We start from the raw sequence: 27681 nt of genomic DNA on the forward strand, positions 1-27681 counted from the left end.
TTACTATAATTACCATTTGGGTACCGTTTTCGAAAAGAAATATGCCCGTAAGGCGGTCAAAAGTAGAAAATAAAGGGAAAGAAGAGTGCTGTCAGAAAGTGTGCCTCTCCTCCCCAAGCAACCACAGATATCCGTCGGACGTACGAGCTAGATCCGAACGTCCTTTGCAGAGATCGGACGTCCATCGGACGTACGAACACAATCCGATTTCGGATGTCCGTATTCGTACATACGCCGGACGTACGGACAGTGTCCACTTTTGTACATCCGCATGAGAGACGAGGCGTACGTCCGAAGGATGTAAGGCCGAGTATTTTCCCAGGCCATGAGTATGGACGTTTTTTATTTCACAGAAAATTCGCGTCTTTCGTGTATGTATACTGTTTTATTTGCATCAGTTGGAGGGCTTGACGCGAAGATGTTTGTAAATTGGTGCGATTCCACTCCTTCCTGCAGTGCAAGAGCCGCCAACGAGCTTTTATCGAAGAGAAGCAGGTGTTGCAGAATTTTGCAAGAACTCAATAACTAGTTTTATATTTATAAAACTTCTCCAAATTAGTGGAGTTGTGCGACATGTCCACCGTTTTGCTAGCAAAACTTGCCATTGAAACCACTCGTAAGTATCATCAAAACTCCCGTGCATTCTGCTATCACCATCATCATAGATGTCAGTTCGCGGTCAGTCCAATCCAATCCATCAGTACGGCTCCGTAGCGCTGTTTTGATTTGTCGCGTAGTGTTGTCGCGCAGAGCTTTATAGCTCTGTTATTATAATGTGTGGCTTTGTTCGGTCTGTGGACGAAAGTAGTATGTAACTAAGCAATTCGAAAGATACGGGAAGCTCCTGAAGCTCTTCTGGAACACCGGAATCCCGTACTGCGTCGACCTTGGTTTAAAGAAGGCTTAGTGCACATGGGATTGCCTACGAAGGTATGTATCCAGTACACTTCTTGGAACTTGCTTCTAGGACAATGCAGCATGCATGCTCATATAAAATTCGTTCACAGGACAGTGGGAGCAGTAAGCGCGAGGAGATGGCTTCCACAAGTGTGTGCTGTTCTCACACTTTCGGGAGCCCTCGACTCGCGCGGCTAATTCCCACTCCTCTTCAAAGTTGCGGGACGGAGTATTTTCGCATCTTGTTAATATTTAAGGCATCGCTAGGTTCTCTGTGCCTATATAAAGAGTGACAACGCGCGAAAGGCAGACCATAGGAAGCACGTGTAGTTCGCAGTGGTTCGCAACGGAAGCTTTGCGGCTTTCTGTGCACAGTCGCGTACAGTGCTGCGCAGGTTAGTGCGCTAAGGCCCATAAGAATAAATAAAGAACATATACATTGTCAAATATGATGTGGAAAGTGAGAGCAGTTATTGCCTTATACTTATTGAGAGAGAGAGAGAGGGAAAGGCAGGGATGCCTTTCCCTAAGTGCATTGTCTGTTATACTTGCAGCATTAAACACTTCTATTAATTGGTTCCAATGTTTTTACTTGGGCTGCTGCATTGTGCCATTTGTTTTACATGACTGATGTTTGCCGCGTTCTTTTTATTTCAGAAATACTGTGGGTGGGAAGATTACGGATGTGTGTCCCAAGCTTGCCACATTTGAAGAGTCACATTTACGAAATTTTCCGAATATAACCCATTGCTCTGCTGATGTATCATCAACCACAATAAAATATGCCTGCTATGCATCAAACTGTTTTTTGTTTTATTGCATCGCGCGGAGTGAAAAAAGCACGCATGCACCATATATGCGAATATTCGAGAAAGATCCGCCAATGGACGTACTCAACTGGACGTCCGTCGGCCGGCGAACCGTATACCTTTGGCCACCTTTCGGACGGCCGACGGACGTCTACCGGCTGTTTGCGGATGTTCAGCGGACGTACAGAACATCCGAAACAGACCTCTGTCGGCCGTCCGAAGGATATCGGTGGTTGCTTGGGTCCTGCCCATTCTAGAGTACCCTCGCGCACCTTTGATTAGACGGGCTCTGAAACACCTTCCCAGGAGCGCACATCAACTAGCTCAGTCACTGCGTTGAGTTGTCATAAATACCTGAGACAAATAATAGGCTTCTACCTACACACAGCGGAGAACCCACAACCTTCAGTAAAACAGCAAGTTGAGCGAGTTGATACATTCTCCCCAAACCCGCCTCCCGTCTCCAGTCCCGCCTTCCTCTTCACATTTTTGGGCAAGGTGTGTGAACTGTTTTTTTTTCGCTGCTTGCTTGGTGTGGTTTGAACAACGCTAATTTTTTTAATTTTGGTGCCGTACTCCTGAACGCGGCTTTCTCTCTTCTCAAACAACAGGCTCGGCCAATCATGTTATATTAATTTTATGCAAAATCAAGACATAAATTTAGCCTTTCTTATGCACACCAGCCACGTAGTGTGTAGTTCCTTTGTATTTTCGTATTCCTGAAGATATTATTCTGATATTCTGCTCAGATTATGTCATACGTTATCAGTCGCATGCGTTTCAAGTGTTTGCGCTGTATTTTTCGCATTTATGTTTATTTGTTCTCAACGAATACCTTCTGCTGTATGTGTTAGCACCCCCTCCCCCTCATTTAATACCAGGGATACCACAGTCCTTCTGCGGGAGCTCCCAGGGATATTTAAATAAATAAATAAATAATCTTATGGCTGTGATCATTACTCCTCATTGAAGGCCAGGAAAAATCGACTGGATGGGTAAAAAGGCTACACTGCACAATAATCAGATTAAAAAACAGTTGTAAGCTAGTAATACCATATATTATATAGGTTTTCCCCTCCCTTATTCATTTTGTGATCGCAAAGGACCATCTACCACACCCTCTCTCTACCATATATTATTCAGTACATTATAAAGGCATATCAGACCAACATTTTTTATAATCCAGGTAGCTTTCAAAGCCGAAAGTTGGGCAAGTTGGATAACTTTCATGATGTAAAAATAGCGCGAAAGAAACACGAGGGACGGAAAGGGAACGACGCAGACAAGCTTTCATGCATTGCATTCGGACCTACATTCGTCGGGAGCCTTGAATTTATAGATAATTAATATAATTCTTGTATAACTGAAAAATATGCCTCAGCAATATCCCTCTCTGCTTGGTGCTTGAGTGCTGTTTGAGAGAGACAGCAACATGATTTCCAGAAAGATTTGGTCACGAAAAGGGGTAGCCCTCCTATCTCCATGGTGGGCTTCTCCCTAGGCCGGACGCCAGATGACCGACCGGCGATGCCGTCCGGCGACCTCTTCGGCCCTTCTCGTGACCCGGAGTCGAACTTCCGCGTCCTAGCTGAGTAGCACGGCCTCCCACTGAGATCTGTTTGAGATCGCGAACAAAACTGTGTTCAAACTCGCGCTCACCACGAGCCATAGTTGCCGACTGAGAGTTGCTTGCATTGTTCGGAGCAACAACGACGACTGATAAGGCGCTAAATCTAAAAATATGGCGGAAATAACAGTCTGAGAGGCTGTGAAACAGATTCAGAAAGCAATCGTACTCAAAGACAACTTGATAAACGCAGCAAACACCGATAAACAGCGATCAATGCTCGTTTTCTTTTCCATACAGCTGCGCTGCTGCCATCTGTAGGGCTGCAGCGTAGAGGCGCACAGCGACTGGGCGACTGTGTCGAGGGGCTGCGGCTTCTGGGTCACGGTTTCTAGGTGGGCACGAACGCCGACCGAAGGACTCCGCAAACAGCAGCAACGGCGTCAGGGATGCCCGGTAGGTTGACGCTTCGCGTCGAGCCTTTCCGGTAGCGTCAAGCATGAGGAGGAGCGCGGCCGGGCCAGGCCCTAGCGCTCAGGAGGAGCCAGCAGCTACGGAGCGGTGGTGGTGGTGTCAACGAACCTTGCCCCACCGTCGCCGGGCCGCCGTGTGACAGCGTCTACGGCGCAGCGAACGAGAAAGAGACGACTCGTGAGCAAAAATTAAAGAGCAAACCCGTCCAGCGCCGAAACCGCGGAACGAACATGCCGCGGCGGAAGACACCCAAGCCGCTGTACCGCCTCTGCGTCGTCTACGTCGCCCGCACCATCCACTCGCTGTGTCCGGCGCACGACGACGCGGCGACCAGCGTATTCCCGCCGCACGTGAGCGAGGACCTGGTGGACGCGCTGCAGTCGTACAAGCAGTCCAACTTCACCTCGCTGCACCACCTGCTGACGCATCGGCTCCGCCGTATCAGACTCAGCTTCATCGACTGTCACCTACCCGTCGACAAGCCGTCACGGCTTCCGCGTCTCCTGCGCCAGATCTCGGAACACGGCAAGCAGCTCGTCGAGCTCTCGCTCGTCGGCGCCGTGGACCAGGAGGACGCGTCGCTGGTCGACGCCCTGTGCAAGCTACCGCGTCTGCGCCGGTTGACGCTTTGCCTGTGCAATGTGACCGACCGTGTGGTGTGCTCGATCGCCGAGCACTGCCGGGAGTTGAGCGAGCTCAAGCTGTCCGGCCAGCGCGTGACGGACGAAAGCCTCTACATGCTCGTGGCGTGCTCTCAGCTGCGTACGTTGCTGCTTGAGAGCGACATGTGCTTCGATCCGCGCATCAGCGTGGCATCGTCGTTCCACTTGCTGCGCGGACTGCCCCGCCTGCAGACGCTCAAGATCCCGTTCCTCACCGAGGCGCTGCTTCTTTTCCCCGAGGGCTGCAAGCTGTCGCTGGTGGAGTACACGGAACGCGGCCTGAGCCCGCTGCTCCAGTGCACCACCGCGCTGCCTCACATCGTCAGGTATAACGCCGCTTTTACTGGTGCAAGTCACGCTTTTGTTGCTTCTGTGTGGTGTTGATGTTCACACTGATGCTGCCTAAACAGCCTGAACCCTTCATAACGAGTGATTACCTAGTCTGGATCAGGCCAAATCTAGAAGTTTCATCCTAAAACGCGGGTGCATTGTTTTGATGCCTGTATGAGCGTTGCCTTCCTGCCGTTGAGTGTAGCGAAACACATTTAGGCATGTGCGACCAGTAACCTACAATTGAGATAGGTTTCGCAAGGTTGGACACATTGCTGATGCCATTGCAAAGGGCAGTGCAGTATAAAGTAGTTTGCAAAGCTTGGCTGGAAAGCTTGCGGCTTAATGATATCTCCTATCAGCTGACAGAGTAATGTTTCACGTATAGAAGCCATCATTGCATTCTTTGTATAGTTTGTTTGCCTCCTTTGACAGTACTAGTAACACTTGCGTGTGCCGCTCATCAGCTGATCATGCATAGTTAAGGCTTCCATGTTTTGGTTTAATATTTGAACTCTCTCAGCAGTAACTAAGCAAGAAAATGCACATTTATCTGTCAAAGTACTGACAACTTTGAGAATGCTTTGATGTCGAGCACTAAGTGTTTTTACGCTGCTTGCCATATACAAAACACATTGATTTTATTAAATCTGCAGGTTTTTAAAACCTGGAATGCACATTTGTCTCTCAAAGAACTGACAATCGCACCTTCTGATTGTCTGAGTGCATTGATGCCATCGTACAATTAGAACTGCTTCTTGATCTTGCATGAGATGTCTGGAAGTCAGTCTTGTGCGTTAAATTTTTCTTGGCACGCTTGTTTGCCAAGCACACACGCTACATCTCAGAATGATATGGACAGGTCATTTGTGTCTTGGTCATTTGTGTCTCCCCTGCTATGCAGTTTGTACACTGGCCTTACAGGTTGAAAATGTGGAGTCTAACTTTTTCATAACATTGTGTTCGATTGATGTGGGTTTTCAAAGTTGCTAATTATTGAACCGGGCTCAGATGAATGCAAATTTATATCCCTCGCAGGAACTGAACATATTCCTGATGCGAGCCGTTGCGCAGCACCACCCTGTTTGGTGAAAAAATCTAAATTCAGCTTGCAGTTGAAATTTTTATACATGTAGACAAGATCTTGCAGCGCTGTTTAACAGCCAGCAGTAGCTGGGATCAAAATTTTATGATGATTTCTTGCCCATGTTTGTTACAGCTGGACTAACAGGTTCTGACATGCTCTGTGCCTTCCACGTACTATCGGGGACAAAAGTGGCATACTTTATGCGGCAGGAGCCGGAGCATCAGAAAACTGCGCATTTTGGCTAGCTAAAGCACGAAACATTGAAACAAGCCGAGCGATAAGCCTGCTGATAATAAAGGTCACACATTGGCTGTCTCGATCCCAGATGCGGCCTGTAGACGACGTTGCAATGCAGTTTTCCGTGTCTCCGGCTCCCGCCGCGTGGAGTATACCACTTTTGTCCCCGATAGTACATGTTTCCTGAATTCTCAGTTATGTCCCCAAATGAGTCAGTTAAACTGAGATTTGGTCGGGTGTACTTGTGTACTCTGTCAGTGGTTCATGTAACAACCGTGACCTACTTACGTTCTCTAGCTGAAGTCACTGCTAATTTTGTTGCACGACAGGTTATCAGCGCGCACATTCGAGAACATTTCCATGGCCCTAAACATTTTTTTTTTTGGAGCTGTCAGTGCTTGCTTACTGCGGTCATAATATCATTGCTACTGTCGTCATGCATGGAGCAAATCCTTGCATGGTCACATAGTTATTTTGCATCATTGTCTTTTGCATTGTAGGTAGCAGCTACAATGACAGTTCTAATTCGCACCGAACAATGGAGGTGTTTGTATTGGCTCCACTTTATGAAAGGCTTGTACGTACAGTTTCTTCAAAGGCATATACTTGCACAAAGAAGACAAAATAAGATATTGTAGCAGTATTCTGTTGTGGGACGTGTGTTCATGACATAATTTTGGCTATGTGTAAAGCTAGGGGTTTTATTATTTGTTTACCTTCTTGTGTTGTATGTAATATTATACTAGTGTAATTGACGCCCACTGATGAGTGCCAACTTGAGCTAGAGCCTTGTCAAGCTGCTGCTCTTGAAATTTTTTGCCCTAGCCACCTTCTTTCTTGTAAAGAAAGTAAATAAAGGTCAAGCATGTACAAAGCACAACTTTGGAGGTTGTGCTCTACATATGTCTCATTTGTCCCTGCCTTCTTTGTGCAAGTACGTGCCATTGAAGAAATGGACCAAGTCACCGTAACAGGAGTACTAATTGAATACATTTTTCTGTACCTCCATTTTTCTTTTGCCTAAGCACTTGTTTCTTTAGTTAAGTTTGTATGGTTTAACGTCTCCAAGTGACTCAGGCTATGAGGAACACCGTAGGGGAGGGCTAGTTCTAATGTGCAAACCATGGTTCACATGCTTTCCACATGGTCTTTTTCTGTCGATAATTGCCAAACTTCCGGCAACCATGTGTTGCAATGGTAGGTTATGTTGGCTTTTTGATGTTTAGGCTATTCTTTCTGTGTAGGGTGCACAGAGTGCATCAGACTCCGTCAGTTGCTTAATTGTCATAACTGTGTCATTTTTGAGAGCTTTTTTTTTGCTGCAAATTCTTTGTGCTTTGTGTTATAATCAGCTTGAAATCCAGCGCGCATGCTACTGCTGCCATTGCGATCGCAGTGACTGCTTCATTCGGATTTGTGTTAAAGTAGCTGCCTCTATGGCTTATTGTTTTTAATAGAGAAGCATTTTGTCACCTGTGAGCTGTAAAGCATCATGGAAAAAAAAAAGCTTTCTTGCTTAATTGCCTCAAGCACTAGCCATTACATAATACAGCGCAGAGCTATACAGGCCACCAAGAATGAAAGACTATAGACAAACACAGTTGTGAATAGCAACTGAAATGAATTTTTTAAACTCCACATTGGAGTTTTCTAATTCATTTCAGGTGTTAGGTGCGCTGGTGTTCGTCCCGTCATTTCTTCTGTTGTATTATTATAAATATTTGTGGTATTGTATTATTATTGTATTAGCAATGCAACAGCATAGAGGTTTTAGTCTAAAAAAAATTTCCTTCTTCTCGTCACGAAATTTCGTGATCGGCCGAGAGGGGTAATGCGACCGTCTGACGCCATCACAACCCGCCCATTGTGCAGATGGGGACTAAAATGATGATTGGTTGAGAGAGGTCACGTGAACGCATGATGTCATCCCATCGCGTCCGCGGTGATAGGTGGCAACCTGGTGGAAAATCTGAGGACCCCTAAAATTTCGAGGTTGGCTTACCGCTCTCAAACTTCTAAAGGACTCCCAAATTTCTGGAAGTAGCCCCACCTTAGAAAATGGATCAGAGGGGATTAGTTGGGTGGATTATGGTGGTTTAGTGGGTCTAATATAATCCCGTATGATAATCCAGTGGAAAGTGTTGGAGCACTGTAGAAGGTGATTGCTCATGCATACCAAATAAGGGCAATGGAACTGGTTCCAGCCACAATTTTGGCGGGAAAATCACAAGAACACCATTAGACACTCATTGTAGACACCATAGCAGGCAGCTGAAATGCTACTGCATTTTATTTTGAAACATATATTTAAGAATGCCCCCCAATTATTGTTCTGCGATGTATTACTTGATGACCTACCAACATACCTACCGTGCATGATGTTGAACTTTTAATTAAAAAGCAGTAGCCACAAGTTGATCATATGTGGGGCAACCCTGTAAATGGGACAAGAGCGGAAGGCCCTTAGTCGTCGGGTGTATTGTGGAAACCCACACTTATCTTACTGTTTTCCAAACTGCATTGTTTTCTGAAAGATAATGCTGCTTGTGTTTGTTTTCCACCTGCTTGTTTAGACCTAGTTCTCACATCCGTGGAATTTCAGGGCCGAAGTAGGTCCCAAACAAATGGGCGAGAGTGACAGAACAGTGCAGATACCTTCTGGAAAGCCTCGGGCATGGTTGTATTCATTCGCCCGTCATGTCATGTCCATCTTGTTTGTGCACTCGTCTGATATACCATTTATTTGTGTACAAAGATGCACAGGTTTTGGAATTAAGGAGTCTTAAACAAATGTCACATTAGTTCAGCTCACTCGTAGCAGCAAGTCTGCTCTTCTGTAGTGTGCACTGATGACTCTGAAGTGCAGCTGTTTTTGTGGCTTTACTATGTTAATGTGGAGGCTCGAGGCTCTGTCAAGCTGCACCGATTTAATATGTCATTGAATAAGCAGTCATTGATTGATTGATCCCCGACTAGCCCTTTCTTAACCAACCACAGAAAGAGGCAGCTGAGACAAAAGGCTGAAAAGCCTGACAAGGCCTCGATACCCTAACAGTTTGACAGAGAAGACGGGTGAAATAATAGAAGCAAAGCATACATCACAGCACAATTAGTACATACATGTGTAGAAATGTACACACGCAAGAGCTGCCGGAATACAAACTATACAGCGAGAGTCAAATAACCAACATAACCACAATTCTATATACAAGCAAAATCAATTGCATGCATGCAGGAATAAACTGCAGACGTGGATGGATCGGGGCTCTACTGTCACCCACGAACAAAGCCATCCGAAGGAAGTTTTAGAGGGAACAAAATTCGACATTTTTGGCAATTATATATTGTTTAATGTTTCTTTTAAATGTAGCATTGCTGACAGAAAAGTCAATGCTCTGTTTGAATCTACTGAGAAGAGAGGGAACTTGGTAAATTAGTGTTTGTTTGCCATTTTGCGTTGTGCATTTCGTGAAATTGTTCTTTTCTTGTTCAGACTTAGTACGTTTGGCAAGTATTTGGTTTTAACGTGCTTCTTGATGTTAAGCTGCAGATTTTTAACCCTTCAGCTTTCGGGGCCAGGATGACGTCAAGCAAGAGACCTGCTTCAGTTATATTTTCCAGCTGTGCGATTGTCTCATGACAGCAGACTCCGAGGACAGTTCACTCAGTAGTGGGTGCTGGGTGCTTGGTTTACAAAACATACTGTTCAAGTGTGCTTCATGTAGTGTCTGAGGGGTAAAAATGCCTGAAGCAACGGCGACACGGGTTTCCACTTAGTGATTGCATCTCTCTGGCTTGATTGTGTCATGCTTTAAAGGGACACTGAGGAGAAATTGAAGTTGGCTTGTATCGACTGAATACCAGCTCCTGATTACAAAAACGCCACTCATACTGACAACAAAGCTCTTGTAACATAGAAAAGAGCAAGAACCAAAATACAGGTATCGCCGCCACAGGCCAAACTCGCAAGTACAAGCTTCATGACGTCATAGGACAAAGCAGTGTTGCTGGAACCAATGCTTCTAGTAACACTGGGACATGAGAAGCCACGAATCACTGAGGCGCAGCCAATGCATGCGCAAATCTCCTTGACGTCGTCAGATAGCGTCACGTGCCCGGCAGCTACGCGCACGCCTGCAACATCGGGACCAATCAGCGCCGGCTCACCGGTGTAGGCGGGCTCCCGGTGTTCCGCTAGCGGTAACAAGTTACACGGTATGCTAAAGATGTCTATTTGCGAGAACTTCGTTGACTTCGAGAATGGGATCCATTGTAACGCTGGCAAAACGCCGGTGCAAACGTAAACAAAACGACGGTAGCGACAGCCGCAATAGCCGATAGATGCTTTCAAAGTGCAGCCGGCGGTAGCTTTCTTTTCGGCTGCTGCTAGGCCGCTCTGCTGGCCGTCAGAAATCACGGAGTCTGCGTTACGTCATGTGCACGTCATGTTTCACGTCACTTAGTCCTGTGTCGTCATAGGAGAATCCCAAGTTTGAATCAGAGCGGCGGGAAAAACTTTTTCAACTTCGAATCCAAATTTCTTGGAAATAAATGAATCTTTCGCTGCCGACCAAGTGGCAACAAAGCCATGAAATGCCGAACTATCGGATTTTGCTATAAAAAAAATATTAATAGAGCTCTCCTCACTGTCCCTTTAAGCCCTAGTTCTGTTTCAGAAGGGCAGCAGTGTATGTGTTCTGCGGGCCTTGCTGTGGTGAACCTGTGAAGGAAGTTTCAAGACTCGTGCTTCTTTTCTTCCTTTTTATTTGCTTTTCCTATATCACCTGTTTTAACAGATATTGGTTAAATCTGTCCATTTCTACATTCCATTTAATTGCTGTCAATAAATATGTAGGGGTAAATTTAAATTCACAGAAACTCTACTCACTTGCATTTTTTTTTTCTGTCAGGGTACACTGTGTAATAATGTATATAGGTATGGCTTTCCGTAGTGATGCCCTTGTTTTCAGAATTTATGCAGATAAGTGTATCTGTAATCTTGAGCGGATGCCAGACTTCTGCAGTATGCCTGAATCATATAATTCCTAAGTGAAACTCTCTTTAATTTGACTAGGAAAAGTACTAGTCTGTCGAAGTGTAGTGTCTTGCCCCTGTCAGTATGGTTTTTCTATCATGCAACTTCATGCAATGGAAGCATGTTAATTTATTTACAGTAACAGGTCAGGTACTTTAGGTACCATTTCTTTTTGGGTGTTTATTTCTTAAGCTCTGCAGCACCATCCATATTACTTTACAGGAGTTGCATTTCAAGTATGTGCTTGATCTGAACAATGCTTTAAGAAAGCATGGTTATCAGAAAGTATTGCCATACCCAACTACACTTATGCAGACAAGATAGACGTGAAAAACATTGCAGCGGTAATCATTGGTCTTCAAGAGCCATAAAAAGTACCCATTAGTGCAGAACTGCTTTATTGAGGACTCTTTTCAAGGTTGTCACTCAATATGTGCAGAAAGGATTACTGCAGTGGTGAACCCAGCCTTGTATTTAAATTAATCATGAATATAGAACCAGCATGATAGTCTGTTCACATTTATGTTAGGCCAGGCATGAAGTTCATGCCTCTAATGAAAATGCTCACATGTATTGGTGTATGCAAAGTTCAGAATTCAACACATACAATGGTAATCGCAGTACTGTGCTAGTGCAAGGTGAAAAATTTTAAAAACTGAATACACAAACGGCTTGTAAGCAGTGCCTTCGGCCTTAGTGTCACCACATATGTGCATGACTTGTGTCAGTTTTGGTTACTACTGATAAAATTTGTCATGAATGGCTAGAACTGGCATTTGAAACCGTTTGCGACAAGCCATATGGAGCTGCCTGAAGCCAGGCGTGCTAAAAAAGTATGAGGAGCTGCTTTTAGTATGGACACCTCCATGCTTTAAATCAGCACGGTGATGTGGCTTTGCAGAGTGTGTGTTCTTGTATTGCAAGCGTCAAGGCCTAAAAGGTCTGAAATAAGCTGAATTGTTTAAATAATAGCTTCATCTAGCATCAGTGAATCAAAAGAAAAATCACTGAGACCCTGAAAGTAGAGTAATCACAGTGAGAGCCTATGAAGAACTGACATCGACTGGGTAAATATTCATCAGATAGGGTCATATATTTTTTTCTGTGCATTCTAAGCACATTCCTCACAGAAATGTCAAGATTTGAACATTTTCCTGCCACTAGATAATAATCCATGATAATCCATGATTAAAGAGTAAGGAAGTTAATAAGAATGCATGCAGTTCGCAAAGTAAACACATCAACTTCTTCAAAAGAAAAAATTCAGGGGGCACTTTGTTGACGTAAAGTGCGGTGAGGCGAAAGCCTCTAGCGCGGTGTTGCTGCTTGTGTCACTGATGTGTGGTTAAGATGTTAATTAAGTACACAATTGTTTGTGAATCTTAAATGCTGGAGACACTGGAGGGCGTTTGGGAGGCATCCGTCTGATTCGACGCCTTTCTGCAAACGCTCTCCAGCGTCCTAGACAAGGAGAACTACACATGCGTTGGCAGGAAGTAGCGTAGCCATCAGCACGCTCGGCTGCGGAACGGAAGGATGGTGGTTCGAATCCCATCGTGCACAAAGATTTTTTTTTTGGTCTGACTAGAAAAAGCTTGAGACCTCTGCTGACAACCTTCTGTGGACAACGATGATGCATTACAGGCTTTCACCTTAATACTGCTTTAGCCCTCTTAACCCTTTCAGGCGCCATGTTTTGTTTTGACTGGAATCGATTATTTTTTCACCTAAGTAGTGTATTCAGGCCTCAAGAAAAGGAATTTGTTAGTCTTCGAGCGTGAAAGACCAGCAGGTCAGTTCTTACAACGATGTGGAGAATTCCGTACAAAGTGTCAGATTTGATAGAAATAGTAACATCGAAATGTTCCCATGTGTCAGGTAAACACCCTAGGAACCGCGGAATCACTTTGTCTTTCGAAGATGCACATTAAGCTCGAAATTGAGCAAAAATTATCGATGTTCTCACTCGCGGCAAAATCTGCCTGCACAAAAACGGCGTGCAAAGTGCTACCTAGCTCAGAGTTCTGTGAAATATTACTGAATGCGTTCGCTACATGGTACCAAAAAAATAACTTATTTGTAACAAGAAGGGTGCTCAATTTGACTGAATTAATGACATCACTGCTAGGTGCTCCTGTTTCTCAGAAAAAGCTGCAAGTTTGCCGCTTACACGATTGTGTACAAAGCGCCTGAAAGGGTTAACAAGTGCACCATACACCAGAGCTGACTGTCCTTGCCTCCGCTTGCTCGCATGCAGCATCTGCCCGTCGTTGACGCGCGTCAGCCTCATCCTGACGGGCCAGGAGGCGATCCTGTCGCTGGGGCACCTCAAGTTGCTGACGGATCTGACTATTCGGGTGATCGCGACCTCATCGGAACGCTTCTTCCGCCGCCAGGTTGAGCCTGTGCTGAGGATGGTGGGCTCCCACCTGAAGACGCTCACCCTGTCGCTACCCGACCTGGATGTCGCTGCCGTCAGCGAGTGAGTGTCTCTCTCCTGTCTGTGCTTCAACACAGTCTAATACCCCTGTCACACGGGCAAGTTTAGTGACACTTTCACGAAGTGCACTTCTCCAGAACGAGTGACACTTTCGGGGCGCGCTGCTACACGGAAAAATAAAGTGTCATTCGGAATTGATGGTGTTGACGATGGCTTTTCAAGTAAGGCACAAAAAAATATTACTTTTCGCGCTTCAAAGCTTTAATGTACAGTTAATGTACAGTATATTGCAAACTGCAAGCAATTTTTTATGATTATCTGATTATCAAGGAGCTTTGTGCAATATTGGCGATTACAAAAAGGCTTTGAAAGACGAGACAAGCCAGGAGCAGTACTTCACTATCCTCCCATAGCCTTATCAAGGCATATGTTTCAGATTCGGACCAAGACGCCCGCTTTCTTCTTGCATCAGCCGCTGCGCAGAACTCCATGTTGCACACACACACACTGCACTGACAAAGAACCTCTTTGGATTGCAAACACTGCACTGTTGCTACTGTTGCACCGTCACACCGAAACGGTTGCAGATGGTTGCTACGGTCGCCATGCTAGCCGCCATAGCCATACCGCTGCGGCTGCCTAAAAAATTATTGCAGCTGAAAACAAGAATGTCGCAATATGTGCAGTATATATATTTAATGGCAACACAAATAGGTTTACATGAACAATAGGGCAAAAAAAAAAATTTAGCTGCGTTCAATAAAACGCCATTTTTATTGCCGACGTTGTATTCTAATTTCAAAACGCTGCTACCGAGGCTATACACTTTGCCCCTCGGGGAAAAGTGAAGTGAGTTCCCCAAACTCACTTCTTGCCGAGTGCGTTCAGCAGCGAGTGTCATTAAAGTTCATCGTGTGACACGATGCGAGCGACACTACAGGCGAGTGTCACTCGTTGAAAATGACACTAAACTTGCTCGTCTGACAGGGGTATAACTCTTGTTGGACATGGGCTAGTTGGTGTAGAACTGAAGATTGAAGATCTTGTGAAACACTGAACAGCACTAAACCTTTTAAGCAACACCCTAGATGGCGGAGAACTGGAAGCACACAGAGGGTGGTGGTGTACAGTCGAGAACAACACTGAGTGGCTAGTCGGTGCAATGTTTGATCAAAATTAAATAGTTTTAAGGCGCAAAAAACAGACAAGACACATAGGTAGGTGATAGGACAAAGCGCCAAGTTCGAAGTTGGCGCTTCGTCCTGTCACCTACCTATGTGTCTTGTCAGTTTTTTGCGCTTTAAAACTATTTAATTATAAACCAAAACCAACTAGCCCAGCAGCAAGTGCTCTTAGATGTTTGATCAAATTCTCGGTGTACCACAAAAATACAGACAGTAGCTTGTGTTTTGTGTAGTCTTCGCATTTTCATATAGCATTCAGATAAACTTACAAAACCCGAATTCCACCTGTTTTATCTAGATTTCAAATTATAACTGTTCAAATGTACCTCACGATATGTGAGTTGCTTCTACTGCTCCTTGTCCGTTTTTTTGTTGCCAGCCGACCTCCTTTTTTCGAGTTCACTGGACTAGATTTAATACCCCGCTCGTAATTCTAGTACAAATTTGCTTGAACCTTGAAATGTACTCCTGTATAACATCCTTCTGACAAGAAACAGTGGGTCTTTTTCTGGAAGTTGTCTATGATGACATTTTCCCCAAAAATGCTAAGCATTTACCAGCCCAATTATTAGAAGGTCATTTACAGAGCCTACCTGTTAGCATAACGATAGCAACAAACGGTTTCATACTTTTTTTTATTGGCTTGCAGAAACAGCGCTGTGTTTGTGTCTTGTGTCTTCTCTTCTTCGTCTGCATCCTTCGCGCTGTTTTTCTAATGAGCAACCAACTAGCCCGCACTTCAACGCTTGTAAGAAACCCTAGTCCAGCATGGGTCTAGCATGGTTAGACTATTCACCTTGCCTTTTTGCCTGTTATGCCCACTGAAGTGAATTTCATCCACAAGAAAAATGCCTTTGCTCTGGGCATTTCGCTGACTGAAGATGGGGGTAATGCGAACCTGTGACATCATCTGTGATGCCACCATGAGAGTGCTGGTTGGTTAGTTTCTAGTGTTAGTATTAGTTTTCGTAGAAGCCATCTGCTTGGCTCGGCTTGATCATGCTTTTTGGTTGATAGTACAGGCTGCTAGTTAGACTGACTTTCTCAAGCCTGTCGGACTCTCGTGACATCCAAGGTGCTGTCACATCATTCAGGTAGCTCGCGCAGGTGCGTATCGAGTTGCAAGCGGTTCCCTCTCCCTCTGCTCCATATGTACTCCATCTCACAGCTTCTGCCACTGAAAGGGAAGTTAGAGACACAAACCATCTTTCACAGCTGGCTTGTGCCTGTAAGCCAACCTGACGTACCAGGGCGTAGCTCAGCCTCATCGTCATAGCCTCTACTGTACTGGAGGAAGTTATGAAATGGAGTATGGGCGAATGAGAGCTCTGATTAGGACACTTCTGATTTTGCCTTGTGCTGCATATTGTGTAGTATAGTCACGATCGCGCAGCACGAGATTATTACATAGTATTTTCGGTAAGGACATATACTGTGTTTCATTTGTCTTTCTTTTTGTGGTCGGCAACATAGGCATATTACTGATCACTTCTTTGGTTCAATGGCAGCGTGATTGCCCATGTGTTACTGCTTTAATGACAGTGTTTTTCATTGTACAGTCAACGTAAAACTGCCACCCATCTTTGGTGCCTATGGTGTGTTGGTTCAGTAATGTTCATGAAATGACCAGCTTATTTTGTCAAGTGGTATTGGTTTTCGCTTGGTTTGCTGGTTAATGGTATAGCTTTCATTGCTGGACATAGTCATGTTCTGAAGGAAGATATTGGATACGCCCCGCCGCGGTGGCTCAGTGGTTACGGCGCTCGGCTGCTGACCCTAAAGACGCGGGTTCGATCCCGCCCGCGGGGGCTGAATCTCGATGACGGAGAAATTCTAGAGGCCCGCGTACTGTGCGATGTCAGTGCACGTTAAAGAACCCCAGGTGGTTGAAATTTCCGGAGCCCTCCACTATGGCGTCCCTCATAGCCCGAGTCGCTTTGGGACGTTTAACCCCAATAAACCAATAAGATATCAGATACCTGCTATCATGCCAAGAGAAGCAGCACCGGTCTGGAAGGTGAAAACTCATCACAGGGGACAACAAGTCTCGTGGGAATTATGGAAGGTGATGGGTGGAGGTCGCTATCGGCTTTTGATGTACAGCTGAGCGTTCTGAATGTCATATGGCAAGCTGCAGTTGAAGGTCAGCTGGAGAGAAGGTAGAGCAATTCAGTGCTTGAATTGGCATTTCCTTGAAGACAGCCTTAACGCTTTACTGCTTTTTTATTTTAGAAAGAACAGTACTGCTTTCCTCGCGAGCAGTTGTTGAGAGCTGCAGAGAGTTCCTTGTCTGGTTCCGAGGCGAATATGAAAAGAGTTAATGTAAATCCAGCTTACAAGACAGCCAGTGGCGGGAGTGCTACGTCAGATGAGCCAAACTGTGCCATTTTATTAAACTGGCTGCATGCTGCTACAAATGAGCATTTCTTGATGGAATTTCTCCAGTTCTGTGGCAAAATACAATTCCAGTAAAAAACAGGAGCCGTAGCCAACACAGGGGAGGGGTGTCTAGAGACTTTAGTTATGCAAGAGCATGACCTAATAGTTTATTTGTTAGAGGAAATAAGAGTAAAAAAATGTGTGACAAAAATGTGACTGTAAGAATAAAACCTTGTGTTGGTCTTGCACACGCTGCCCCCTGCTTTTAATCCACAAGGTGTGGGTGTTTCTCATCTTTTTATCTTGGCAACAGTGCCAACATAATTGGAAGCTGACATCATGAGCAAATATTGTACATGCAACATATTTGGGAGTTTTGTGAGGTGGCGTCGCACTTAGTGCGAACTCTGTGTGTAGCTTAACTGATGTTTCGGACATGTTATAATGGACAGTTTGATTTCTTGAACTTCATTTGCTCCGAGTTCAGCAGCACTGCGAAGCGCAAAGCTGCTGTTTTGTGTGCATGGTGTAACATTGTTAATTCGACCTATAATGGAGAATGAAAACTGGTTTGAAGAAGCAGACTACGAACAAAGTAGCCACCTCGAATGATGGAACTGGTTTACTGTATACGGCTGGTTTACTGTATACGGTTTGCCATACAGCAACTGGGTTTTTGTGGCCAGAGGAATCGCGTTTCATTGCTGGACTTAAATACTGATACTTCGAATACTAATAGGGCTGAACCAATTCCTTTCATCTTATACACTCAGAGGGGGAGCAGTGTAGCTCGCAAAAGATGTACACTATGCCAAGACTTCATGTGAAGGGAAATGGTGGTACTCATATACAGGTAACCTACCAAGAAGTGTTCCGCAGTCCTGACTTTCTCATTGCTATACCTGCAGTAGTACATCTTGCCTCTGATCTTAGTGATCCCTTGCCCAGTGTAAGTAGTTATTCGCTCACAATAATACTGGTGTTTAGTTCTCAGCTCACCACCCCACCACGGTGGCTCAGTGGTTATGGCACTCGGCTCCTGGCCCGAAAGACACGGGTTCGATCCTGGCCGCGGCGGTTGAATTTCTTTGGAGGAGAAATTCTAGAGGCCCGTGTACTGTGCGATGTCAGTGCACGTTAGAGAACCCCAGGTGGTCGAAATTTCCGGAGCCCTTCACTGCAGCGTCTCTCATAGCCTGAGTCGCATTGGGATGCTAAATCCCAATAAACCAACCAGTTCTCAGCTCACCGTAGCCTAATAACTAGAGCTGACGCTGATGTACAGGGCCCAAAACGGCCATGGTCACTTTTGCATCTGAATTTACTCTCATCATATGCACTCATGGGCAATGTGCCAATAGTCATATCCATCAAACACAAAGGCCATAAGTGGTTGCCTTGCCGCGTGTCTGTTTATGAGACGCATGCTGATATTGAGTGGTCCTATCCCATGGAAGCATAGGAATGTGCAGAAAACTATTCTCCAGCCAATAGGTAACTGGATCAAGTTACTCATTCGATTTGATTTTACTTTTTCGACATTTGAGAGATCCGCAACAAGTGTGAAAAAATTTGTAGGTAACTGTGATAGTTGCCATGTTTGTGCCACTGATCTCGCTTCACCTGGTCAGCCTTTGGAGAATGCCAGCTTCGGACTCCAGCCTCCAGTCATTGCTGTTTTCTCTTGCGTTTTTGTTTCTTCCACAGCCTCCTATTCCAAATGTGCCGTTACCTCTGACTTCACACTCTTGCTGTGCAGCTTCTTTGCTGTCCGGCGGCCTAGCTTGCAGTCGGCTGACTTTTGAGCGTTCCCTTCTGCTGCTGTGTTCAGTGCTGGCTGCTAGATCCCATTGGAACACACTCTTTCAGAGCGACTTGTATTTCCACTGGGTTTCAGCTACCACCTCAAGTGTATATCGTATCAGTTCCGCACCTTTGGCGTGCATCCTGCATCTCCTTGTCCTGCATAATACTGATGCTATTTCTAGAATGCATTATAGATAACATGCCGCTAAAGCCCCATATCTCGTGACCGCTAGGCCGGCTTCATGGTATTCGGCTTTTCCCGGTGAGTAAACCCCAAGCAAGATCTTGCACTGGCTGTGGGTTTGCTTGCAATGCTTGTGGGTTTGCGTGAAGTGAATTAAGTAAATAAAAATAAATAAAAAAAAGAGATCACTGCAGTGACCCGCGTTGACGCCTCCTTGGCACTAGTCTCTTCTGTTTGCCTCTTTTTCATTTTCTGTTTGTTTGTTAAATTTATCTACTGAATTAGTGTAATTATTTTATGCTTTAAAGGGAAACTGCATAGGTTTTAGGAATCAACGAGCTTAAGAGGGTCGAATGTGTGAAACTTGCAGGTAAAGCATGCGAAGTCTTTTTGGGCTAGCACTTGAAATATTGAAGTAATCGCCGATTAAAACCCAGACGGCCTTCAAGCTTCTCCGCAGCGCACAACGCCAAGTGGGGGGACGCATGATGACGTCATCGAAGGTATCGGTACATTTCCAACGCGCAAACGCCAGCTTTGAAGGAAAAAAACCAACGCCACCGAAGGCGAACCCTGCCGAAAGTTGTTTGGCAGTGTCTAACGAGCCAGGGCAGGGTTTGGCTGACGACAGCGGTAATTTGAAATCATACCTTCTGTGACATCACGCTAAGTTTTCCTGCAGTCCTCCGGTGCATTGCGAAGAAGCGTGAAATTCAATTGTCGATTACATCACTATTTTAAATGCTACTGCAAAAACACTTGACATGCTTTACCTACAGCCTATATAGATTTGAATCCTTGAATATCGCAAAATTATCAAAAAAGTGATGCAGCTGCCCTTCAATTAAAGATCAATTTATTTACTTCTATTATACCTTCTTTTATTTTAATCAGCCATTTTAATCATCATTTTAATCAGCTGTGGTTGCTTTCCTGTTCACTTACTGTCCTGTCCGCCATGTGCCATGGTACCATGGCACATGGCGCTGTACACCTAGAGAGGCGGAATAGAGAGTAGTGTTAGTTCAAAAAGAAGTGTGTGTAGAAAACTAAAATGCCCTAAACTGTAGAGATATGAAGTCACTCTCAAATCTCTATCTCAGTTTATCATGAAATGAAAATACCAGTAGCAACCGTGCTGCGAGTTTTTCTTCATGTGGTAGTTCTTTAAGGAGGGTGGCGTGTCTTAACAAACATGGGCTTGTTTGTGGTCGTCATATCTTTGTTGCCTTCATCATCATCATCTGAGGGGATCTGACTGTCTATTATAGCAAATGCGCGCTGCTTTCGGGGTCACATTCACTTGGCTCAAGCAATTCTTTAATTTTTGCACCTGTCAGAGGCTTGTCTTGCTTTTGGGCATCCATACTCAAGCCCAAAAGCAATCTATTGTCTCCCCATTGATTGCAAATCATCAAAAGTAGACTTACTGTTTAGATCCTCTTCATTTTAATTCCAATGAGGGGCAGTAGTAAAACAAATCTATATGCCCTGCAGTCCTGAAAAGAATGAGTGGCATGCCTGAACACACTCCCATGGTGCAGTTGCCAGGAGCATGTGTCTAAATATGTGTTGTTCTGGTAAGAGAATAACATCTAGTAAATGTTTCCCTATGCTTTTCTTGGTTTCAGAGTTGGTTATCCTCTTCAGTGAAAGCTCATACAACTGGCTTTGCTTTGTCATGCTTTGATGCTTCAGTGCAATTTTCGTAATGAAAACGAGCTTTGTAACAAGTTGCATTGCGGGAAACCGCCTTTCATGCTACGTAGGCACTGCCCGATGCTGACCGACCTGGAAATGGAAGACTTGCGGACGCTGATTCTCTCGGACCAGCCTCCGACGCTGCAGCCTACCCACTTCCGGCATCTACAGCGGCTCAAGTTCTTCCCGCACGAGATGAACACGGTGACTCCGGAGCAGCTCTTCGAGATGCTTCGCGACGGCGGCAAGCTGACCGAGGCATGCCTGGGGTGGTGCCAGCTCACGGACTCCTCGCTGGAGGCCCTCGTTGCTTCGGGGACCTTTGCAAACCTCCGCGAGTTTGAGTTGAACGAGGTGGAATATGTGTCCGGAGCTGGACTGCGGTCACTCGTGGCAGCCGACAGTGACCTGGCCTCCCTCACCGTCTTTGGGTGCGACTTTGTGTCACGAGCCGACATAGATCGCCTGCGGCGACAAGTGGCAGAGCAGAATTTGGACCTGGTGATCAGGTACTTCGAACTGTGAGGCCGATAAGCTCGACGAGCCTGATGTTGATCCCTGAAGAAGCCTGAAAGCCATTGTGTGTGTGCACTGCAAGTTGACCACGTTGACAAACAATCTCTGTGGCCTTGGATAGTCCTGAAATTCATGTCTTGTGGCTCGAACAGGTATCGAGGGCAGTGCTAATGTGATGGAAGCTTTAAAAGGGACTTAGCTTGCCCCCCTATTGCAGTGATGGGTTGTTGCTTAGAAAACCGCGACCGAGGCTTAGCCAGTGTGTGGATTCGGCCAGCCGGTCTGTCTGACGGCATTGACAGCTGCTGTTTGCTTGTGGCAAGAGTGGAGGCATTTGAACAGGGCTCGAATGTTGTGATTTGTCATCATGGTCTTTGAACCTGCCTTGCATAGCTTCCTGTGGATTGCATTGACCTGTGGCTGGGTCAAGAAATGAGCACAGCGTGCAAAGCGGGCATCTGGTTAGGGCTGATGATCTCAGAAGTTTTCATCTGTCGTGTTGTTAAACTTGTTGAACAAAACCTGGCTGTGGCAGTCAATAGTTCGGGAGGCAGCAGCTTCAGCTACGCTTCCAGCTTTGAGAGTGGTGGCTTTGTCTCGCTAGACTCACAGTGGTGGGAGTGGCAAGGTTAAGCCGACAAGGGGATGAACATGGCAGAACGGTATCCCAGGCACATTATCTATAAGGAGCTTTGATCACACTTAGTTGGGCTGCCGAGTGGGCAGCGCATTTTGGAGGCGAAAGCGGAAGAGTCGTTGAATTGTAATAATCGCTTCTAGTTTAACACATTGGTCTTTGAAACGATTGCATTAAGCTGCTTGCTCATTTGAAATGTGCAATTAAAACCATGTGTGTACTACTATGAGAGGTCAGATTCACAGGCATGAGATGATGGAGTAACAACGCACATCTGCTATACTGCTTTCCATTTACCTTAGCTGCAATTAGTTTTGTCGCTTAGCAAATGTCAAACCAGACCGCATCTGCTGCACGGCTTGCTGCTGAGGACATTCAGTAACTAGTCGAGTTTAACAAGGATGTCAGTGACCACTAGCTGTATGTCTCAGTCTGCTTGTGAAACTGTTCCTTTGACAGGCACACTAACCACTGTAACAGTTTTATTGTTATGATTTCTTTATTGGAAGTTTAAATGGCAACAAATTGTATGGAGCATGATATAAGGGATGGAAAACTTGGTTTTGGGGCGAGATGCAAGGATGTTGCAAACACTTATAACAGTAAGCTCATCTACATGGTGCTGCCATCTGGCGACCGTAAAGACAATGATCCCCTCATTTCAAGCCTTTTAGTATGTTATCACTGAGATGCGTGTTAAAGGAACCATTTTGAACACACGCAAGTGCTTAAGTTGCTCCTGCAGTGCAGAGCACGGTGTGGGTGACTTGTGCTTGTTGCCACTAGGTGGCAGCACCTTTATAAATATCGATCCCTTGGTTTGTTACATTTCATTATCTCGTCATTCACTTGCACTTCTGCGTAAGTTGCGTTTTCCCTCCATACTATTCTTGGCTTGTATCAAGTAAGGATGCCCCAATGTGACTTATCCTGTCATGTTGTATTTTCATCGTATTAAGGTCAGAATGCGCCTTAAAGACTTGTCATTTCCAAGGGCAATCTTAACAGGGAGGATTGAGATAGGCAGTGTAAGGTCAAATTCATTTCAAGGGCTTAACTAAGCTGCACCTCAGGCTTTCTCATGCTGCGTGCAAGTTGAAAAGGGCTTGCATTACAGCTCATACCACTTTTTATTGAAACGCCGGTGCTTTTGCAGGAGTTTACATTTGTGCACAAGCAAAGCTGGTTTGCCAAGACGTGAGGTGCAGTAGTTGTCAACGGTCACAGATACCATTACAAGTAGTGATGGTATCTGATAGTAGTACTAGTAGGCAGTAGTGCGTATTATCGGGGCTGCACTTTTGGAAAGCCTGATGAGTGTTCCCAACCAATGTGCAGAAGCAACTATACTGTCTTTTGCGGTGAGAAAAATGGCTGGGATTGAATAATCGCTAGCACGCTGGTATGCTTACATTTCCATCATGGTGCTGCATAACTGGGTATTGCACTGGGGTTTTTGAGGTCAAGTATGAAGAATATGCAAAAGTGGAGAGGCTGGCAAGGACACTGGTGTTATTTTCAGTCAGGTTTAGGTTAGGTGGGCGAATGAGATTAAGAAGTTTGCTGGGATACGGTGGCCGCAGCTGGCAAAGGATAGGGCTAATTGGTGAGACATGGGAGATGCCTTTGCCCTGCAGTGGCCGCAGTCAGGCTGATGGTGATGATTGTTAATGCACAGTTTTTTTTTATTTTAGATGTGTGCCACTATTCCGCACTTTTTATAGCTTTTTGAAGAGCTTTCTTATAGAACAGCCAATATGCTGCTTTTGGTCTGCATAGTGAAGAAAAAAAATGATTGTTACCTTCAGAAATGGTGCTCTTTAATTCCTTGTCACTAGTTTTGCTCCATGAATCCTTAATTTGACCTAATGCTGGTATAGTGTGAAGGAGTCTACTGGACTACTGATAAGTGCGTGTGGTTTTTGCGATAGCTGTCTGGTTATTTATTCACTTGCAAGCCCGGCATCACACTTTGCTTGGGAAAGGAAATCAGTGCATTGAGTTCAGAACAACAGCTTCAGTTGACGGTGTCATGGTTTTCTTTTCATTGCATCTCGAATCTTGAACAGCTTGTAGTCGCACTGTTTGTATACACTAGTGGATAGTTAAAGCAGGTGCTTACTTGAGCTGATTTGGTGATGGACTGTAGGCAGTGCGTGTACCCTTGACGTCTATTGCTTTAGACTGCATCTGGGAACAGTTGGGTGTGTTATGCAGTGAGCTTAGTCCGAGTGGGGGCGATATGGCTCTTAATGTTTGGGCAGGAGTGAGATCTGTGGCATTCGGGTGTGCTTTGAAAAATCTCTGAACAAAAATTGCGAAGCATTGTCAGTGGATACTTGAAAGACGAATTGAAATGTACGCTCTTGTCACAGCCGCGCAGTTCGCACTTTTAGGTCAGCCATGTAGCTAATGGCATGAGAGATATCACATTTGTTTCTTTTTTTTAACTTGGTGGCAGTGTACGTGTATGGCATTTGATGCCGGCTGTGATGTCTTTCATGGCTCGGCACCAACTTAGCCTCTCTGGAGAACCTACATAGTGCATTCGATGGTGCGGTCCTGGTGCTACGGAATCTTGTGAACTGACAGACAACACTGTTGTCGAGTTTGGTCCAGACCAGTTTGGTTGGCTTGCCTGGCGTGGTGGATTCCTTGCCCGTACTTGTGTGCTGAAGTTGGATTGTAACGTTGCTTACCACCTTTCGGACGTTTTTGTTGTTTTTTTTACAATGTTTGAAGTGCGTTTTCTGTTTGCAACAAGAACCAGCGAGGCCTAGTGTAATTTAATTTCATGCCTAAGACTTGGATGTACTGTGACCAATGTCTTTAGTTCCAGTTTTTCTTTAAATTTTTGTTTGGCCAAGTTGTGGCTGTTGGCATACATCTAAGCCTTGCTGAAAAGTAAGATTTTTGAGTCGAGTGGTTCTTCAGTTCCGATACACTAGAAGTTATAAATCTCTGAAGGAGGTTAAGAAGACTTTTCTTGTCCCTCTGGGCTTTGCAATCTTCATGAGTGTTTAAATACTTGACTATACGATTCAAAGAAAGACCAACTTGGTGGCATGACTTGGTGGCATGACTTTTGAGCAAGACTGTACATAGCCCTGTAAACTGAATATGGTTGCTTGGAGTGTGTTTGCCTCCCTTTCTGCTTAGGCTTTCGTCATAGTAGTGTACAGAAATGTCTATGGCCAAGTAGGCGACAGCAACGCAGGCTACTTTCTGTGTCAACTGTGCCACATGACGCATTGTGACAACACTTGTGTGAAACGAACATTGACGCATGTGCGGTGAATGCTCTCTAGCCCCGAAGCAGTCCTGTCGCCTCTGGGTTGATCCAAAGAAAGCTTTGCTTTAACGCACAGGTGGCTGAAATACGCACAATGTATCGCTAAACTCTTGACATTCTGAAGTGCAGATCAACGTAGGCATTGTTTGCGTTAAAGGTGTTCAGACTTTGAGCTTCTGTGAGTGCAATTTAGCACTCACAGCAGCCTTTCCAGTAGTTTGTGCTGACTTGATGTGATCTGCGTGTGTTTTTTCGTGCTTGAATTTAGCATTTTTTTCTTTCATGATGTTCGCCACATTTGATGCCATTTTCTGTAGTTACTGCGCTGACCTGGTTTGACGAAATTTGGATTCTGTGGTGTGTTTCCCATTTCTGGTGATCTTGCTCGCATTGGAGCTGGTTCTTTTGGAGCCGCTAAGTGCTGCTGCTACTAACTTCGTGCAGACCTAGTGGTGAATGTTCAAGAGTCATGCTTAAATTTGCAACATCTCTTCAGATACAACGAACCGCGTAGATACAGAAGCACACTTGATTATCCGCTGCTTTTGTGTTGCTCTGCGGCAGTTGACCATTTCTGGAACTCTCTAAGTCAGCTTCTCTGTAAGGCGTTTTTTAAAATAATGATCTCATTCCCAGATGGTAGCCTCGCTATTTATTTTGAAGATGAAAACAGGTAGATTCTTTGTTAATTTGCGTGCACTCCAGAAGATTGCCTCCAGCCTTTAAGACTGTGTCTTGAGGGCAAGTGTTGAAGTTGGGCAACGGTGTGTCTAGTTTTTCTGCACTAATCAAAGGAAGTCAACTAGGAACTATTTTCTCTGCATTAGTACGAAATTGACTGTAATGGGCTGGTTGGCAACCTCCTAGGTGTGGGCTGTTGGAGTTCCTAAGGGCACATTTCCTGGCTCTATGGCATTGGTGTTGGCGTTACACCATGCCACACTGATTACTCAAAATGCAGCGATGTTGCGCATGATGTCACTGCAATTCTACGTTGGCTAGTCCGAGTGCGGTGATGTCATGTGCACTCTACGAGAGAAGACAAATAATAGTGAATAAACTATTGTATTCACCACCCCACTCAGATCTTGCTGAATCTTACATTATAGAGTGGTAGCCGCCGCCACGAGTTTTTTTTTTTTTGCTTGAGAAATGAACCTTAGATGCTGTCTGGGAATGAAACTTTTTGGCTGGAGAAAAGCCGTGCGGAGAAACTGGCTTAAAGAATTCCACAAATGCTGAGTTGAGCTGCTATGTGCATGTTATTTTTTTTCTGCTTACCCGTGTCTGTGAAGTCCATTCTGAGGTCCTGCCTACAGAAATTGTGTGTAGGGAATGTTGCCATTGGCACCAAAGTAAAAGAAAAAAGAATTATTGCGGCTTGTACTGTGATTCACTTCTTCATTACCATATCTGTGCGGCGTTGCAAGTTGTTTCAAGGCAGGCTTGCTACTAGGTCAACATTTAGGTTTAGTCTTTACCTGTTGTCCATCTCTTCATTTTTGCCTACTGGCAGTGACAAACAGAGCATGTTCGAACATCACATTTAACTCATTGGTGTGCCAGCATCATATCTTGTTCTTGCCCTTTACTGACATTTTTAATCCGATGGCGTTAAAAGCTTCATTGGAGGTGTCCAATGGCATATGTTGTAAAATTCGCTGATTGATTGAATGGGTTTGTGATGAGACAATGTTACATGGCTGTGCGTGGTTGTCGCCTCAGCATCAGCTGTCAGGTGTACCTGGTTGTGTGCAGACATGTCTAAACAGCTCCACGTATTAGATTGAAATGGAGCCAGAATCAACGCCTGATGCGACCGTAGTGGAAAATCCTTTCGAGGAGAGAAGGCGACCGTGGAGGTATGTTGCTGAAGACGTAGTATCGATGGCTTCGGAGTCTCAGCGCATGCACCAAGCAGCAGTGACTGTAGAGGAGAAGCATGCTGAGCAGACTCAATGTGTAATGAAATGTCTTAAATTTTTTGCATATTTTTGCAGTTTTCATTATGGGATGCATTTTTTGGCCTACATTTGGCATCGCTGATAATGCCGAGCAGTGAGGCTGCTCTCGAACGGTATCGTGTAAGCAGAATATTAATATTGATTTATTGGGGGCAGTTTTAGTCAAATTATTGTGAAGTCGTACTCTTTGCCATTATGCTATGTGTGACAGCGCCATGCAGTGGTGTAGAAGCTATGGAAGCATAGCAGTGGGCAGAAATCAGTAGAGAAAAAGCTTATGGACGATTTAGCGTGGTTAGGCCTAATGCTAGTTAGATCTGCTAGCACCGGTTTTCACTTTGGTTTCGGTTTCAAGTTGAGCTTCGGTCTTCAGGGTCAAGCGGGCATCAAAGATCGGTGAAATTGTGTAAAACTGAAGGGGACACTTAAGCTCCATGTTAAGGGTATGATGCAATAGCTTTAATGGGTCACCACCCATAT

The 27681-nt window shown here is 45.1% G+C and overlaps 1 protein-coding gene and 1 long non-coding RNA gene across 2 annotated transcripts; both read left to right on the forward strand.

Moving 5' to 3' along the window:
- Positions 1-299: 299 nt before the first annotated feature.
- LOC149366257 (uncharacterized) lies at positions 300-1698 on the forward strand. The gene is made up of 2 exons (XR_016284827.1): positions 300-930; positions 1555-1698. It is a non-coding gene; the product is annotated as an uncharacterized LOC149366257 (long non-coding RNA).
- A 1896-nt stretch (positions 1699-3594) lies between these two features.
- Positions 3595-26613, forward strand: LOC149366258 (uncharacterized). Its single transcript, XM_089549900.1, has 3 exons — positions 3595-4735; positions 13356-13580; positions 20861-26613. Exons 1-3 carry the CDS (start codon positions 3978-3980, stop codon positions 21315-21317), a joined length of 1440 nt encoding a protein of 479 aa, XP_089406026.1. The 5' UTR covers positions 3595-3977; the 3' UTR covers positions 21318-26613.
- The last annotated feature ends 1068 nt before the right edge of the window (positions 26614-27681 follow it).

This window comes from Amblyomma mixtum, chromosome 1, assembly GCF_055824585.1.
Source record: "Amblyomma mixtum isolate Tamu chromosome 1, ASM5582458v1, whole genome shotgun sequence".
NCBI lineage: Eukaryota > Metazoa > Arthropoda > Arachnida > Ixodida > Ixodidae > Amblyomma > Amblyomma mixtum.